Raw genomic sequence first — 3,695 nt, 5'->3', positions numbered from 1 at the left:
GGCGTGGTACATGCACCGCGCTATATGTAATTATTCAGATAAAACGTGGCGTATAGCGCGGATCAGGAGACGCGCTATACCCCTATGTGGCATATAGCGCGGATCATGGGGCGCGCTATACCCACGTATAAGCCATGTCAGCATATAGCGCGGGGCAGGGAGTGCGCTTTACTACTACGGGTGTTAGATCGGGAAATATAATCTGACCGATGTTAAATCGATAAATATACCGATCACCGAAGATTTTTTTTTTGAGAAAAACGCACTGTATTTAAGCTGTGTTTTTATTATATTTTTCATAAGAAGCCAATTATTAAGACTTGATGTCTTGATTGCTGTGGTTTCCAAAACATTAGGGTCCACTCACCTACCGGATAACCTATTGACTGGAGTAGACCTTTGAAAACTTTTCGGTTACTGATTTTTAAATACTTTACGTGTTTAATATGAATATGATTTTGATACCATTTAATATATAATTAAATATATAACATACTTTTAAAAAATTAGCCATGATTGAATAGCTATAGAAATGTTAATATTTGATTGAAAAGGGTCAATTTTATATATTTTATTGTGAGATAAATATTGAAATTATATATGAATTTAGATCAGATGTGTAGTGCATTCATGAATTTTGATTATGCATGATTATAAACGAGAATTTTGATTTCATTCGATTTTATAAATTATTAAACTCGTTATCGATATGCTATCATAATGAGAGAATAACACGACTTGAAAGCAACTGAAAGATTGAGACGTGGAAAATTGGCACTGGATGTACAAGCAGATGCAGATCAAGGGTCTTCCACTTCCTGATATTCGGAATTGATGACCCGCATAACAAAACAAGATATGATTTTTACTTGTATTGCAATGTATTTAATATTTACTTTTCTGAAGAAATGGGCAACCAAAGCAATGTTGAATCATCACTGAATTATTCTATTGAATCTTCTTTGCAAGGACTTCAATCAACAGATTTGGCGTTTGTTACCAGAGACAAAAGCCTCATATTACATCATCTTTACCTTGATATATAAATGACATCATAAAATTGTCATTTTCTGCATGAATCATCAGAAGACTACACAAGCTTGATCTGAAATTTCTTGAACATGCATTCGCCGGCAAGTGATTGATGCAAATTTAAAAGTTCCAGTATCTTTAATACTAAATTCAAATGTAGCTTCAGGTCAGGCCTAGCATTTGCATGTTTGCACCAAGGGTAAAAGATAATAAAGATAAAAGGAAATATCCAACACAAATGTTTACAACCGCTGATAGATGAGACCCTGGTTCTAGCAACCTCAAATATCCTTTGGGGCCACGCCTTCATCGGTAGAACCACCTTGAACAGCAGCGTCGCCCTGCTCAGGTGCTGTCTCCTGACCTGTGGCAGCATCAGGTTCAGCAGCAGGACCTTCTTGCTCTGCTGCAATCTCGAAGGTATCAATGATTTTTTGTACAATTCCCTGATCCAAAATATGGCATCGTTCTCCAACCCCTACCACAGCAATTGTGCATATTGAGTTTTTTAAAGTTTCTCCTTGCAGGGTCTCTCTTATTGCCATAATAGCATCTTTGACCAGATCATCCCTTGAGGAGTCCGTAAAGTTCTCAAACCTCCGTTCCAAATATGTCTTTGCAGCTTGTGACCGTGATCCAATGGCAAAAGCTTGGTATTCAAAATAATTTCCACTTGGACAGTTGTAGTAAAGATGTGCCCCAGATTCATCCAAGCCAGCCACCAACAGGCCAACGCCAAAAGGCCGTTTCCAAGAGCGTTGGGTACAAACCTGCCACCAAAACAAGATCATTTTCCTTCTCACAATTGGACAGACAAATATAATTATCATGCTTCCTTTGGAATACAAATGTTCTCACTTTCGAGATATCCATTACGTTTGGTGCTCCACTTGAATTGCTAGCTTTTACCGTCAAGTCATCAAATATGTTTCATTTAAATGGAAATAAATGAAAATAAAACACTACACAATAAAACCAAAAATGCAGTAGATTACAAGAACATTTATCAACAATCATGTTTAATACCAAGATGACATACAAATACCATTCAACTTTCCAATACGTAACTGAATTAAGATCACGCCCTTAACAACTTTGAGAAAAATACAAAATTTCAGCAGTGAATTGAATGGGTTAGTACAGAACAGTAAGGCTTCCACACCTTTTAAGTAACCAACCCCAAAGGATTGGCATCATTTAATGCAGCATCACTAACAACTTCAACTTTTACATCAACAAATATATGGAGTCCATAACAAATAATCCTTATAGTTGAAAAAATGTTAATCATATAATTAACAAGTGCACAACTAAAACTGAGCACGGTATGCCCGTACAACGTGAAGACTGGTCGCAAATAGAAAGCAAATATGAGATTGTGGATCTAGTCACTTGATGCCAAGTAGACTCAAAGCAAACTCTTTCCGAGTAAAGCTCACCAACATACATATACAAACCATCAGATGGAACATGGAAACAACCTCAATTGTAGCCATTTTCTATTCATATCATATTAGTCCTCATCATCAATTTGATTTTTCTTCTATTACAGTTACAAATAGGTCAGTGTGATCTTATTTAACGTTGTTAGTTCACCTATAATGTAAGTAGAGGTGTCAACTTATACTTTCCACATTACTTAATCCATCAATGTTTCCTACAATATAGCCTTATATGTGAACAAATTCTCACGGAGAATAGTATTCTGGTTAAGTCACTAACAAGTTTTGCAATTTTATTTATTTAAAGCATTACTCGAAACCCTTATACTTGTCAAGACTTCAGCAAAGATCCATCTAGGATTTAAATCCTTATGCAATTTCCCATTTCTAACAAAAAGAAACCCCCAGGAAATCAGCATCATTGATCGGTTTAAGTGCACTGAAAACAAATGTTTAAAGATTGAAGATTTTGGGAGACGAAAAAGACCTGTGCTTTATCGGCGAGCTGGACGACGAGTCTCCCAACAGGAAGCGGCGACTCGTAAGTGAAGCTGTAATTGATACACTCGTTTCGCATATACCGGGAGAGCACACGACCATCGGCGGTGAGACCGGCGATAGCGACGCCTATGTGGTCGTCGACTTTGAAGATCTTCTTCTGGTGAGAAGACAACTCGAAATTAGCCTTATTAACGCAACCCAAGACCACATGGGTCTTGGATCGGAGGCCGATTGCCGCCGAACCTTGCTTTACGGCCTCCATCGCGTACTCCACTTGGAACAACCGCCCAGCTGGGCTCCATGTAGTAACGTCGGTATCGTACTGGTTCCTGAACATTTTCCGCACGACACCGATTCAAATTGCTAACTTTCTTCCACTGAAAGAAAAATATTGCTTCTCCTCTCTCAGTAAGTCTCACTGAGGTTATTTTACGAGGGTTATTCTTCTTTTCTGCTTCTTCAAGGCTGAGAGAGAGAGAGAGAGAGAGAGAGAGAGAGACGTGAGCATCAAATCAAAATCGAAATAACCCGCTTCAACAGTTCGATCAGCCCTTATGATCCAACTTGGTTCAATCAACAAGTAGACGGGGCAACCGGCCTGTAGCTGTAAAACCCGCCAACAGGCCAATATGGTCCGGTTTGCACATTTAGCAAAAATGGCTGTCAGGCCTGATTTTCCTGCAATGGGCCGATTGGATTGATATGAATTGTATCATAAAT

At 38.4% G+C, this 3,695-nt stretch overlaps 1 protein-coding gene across 1 annotated transcript; it reads right to left on the bottom strand.

The window, feature by feature from the left end:
• Nucleotides 1–1,155: 1,155 nt before the first annotated feature.
• On the bottom strand, nucleotides 1,156–3,487 carry LOC120180721 (proteasome subunit alpha type-1-B-like). The gene is made up of 2 exons (XM_039186016.1): nucleotides 2,962–3,487; nucleotides 1,156–1,802 (listed from the first exon to the last, which is right to left on the bottom strand). Exons 1-2 carry the CDS (start codon nucleotides 3,310–3,312, stop codon nucleotides 1,314–1,316), a joined length of 840 nt encoding a protein of 279 aa, XP_039041947.1. The 5' UTR covers nucleotides 3,313–3,487; the 3' UTR covers nucleotides 1,156–1,313.
• Between the last annotated feature and the right edge of the window lie 208 nt (nucleotides 3,488–3,695).

This window comes from Hibiscus syriacus, unplaced genomic scaffold (assembly GCF_006381635.1).
Source record: "Hibiscus syriacus cultivar Baekdansim isolate YM2019G1 unplaced genomic scaffold, ASM638163v2 tig00112498_pilon, whole genome shotgun sequence".
Taxonomy (NCBI): domain Eukaryota; kingdom Viridiplantae; phylum Streptophyta; class Magnoliopsida; order Malvales; family Malvaceae; genus Hibiscus; species Hibiscus syriacus.
This window is presented reverse-complemented; position numbering and strand designations above follow the sequence as displayed.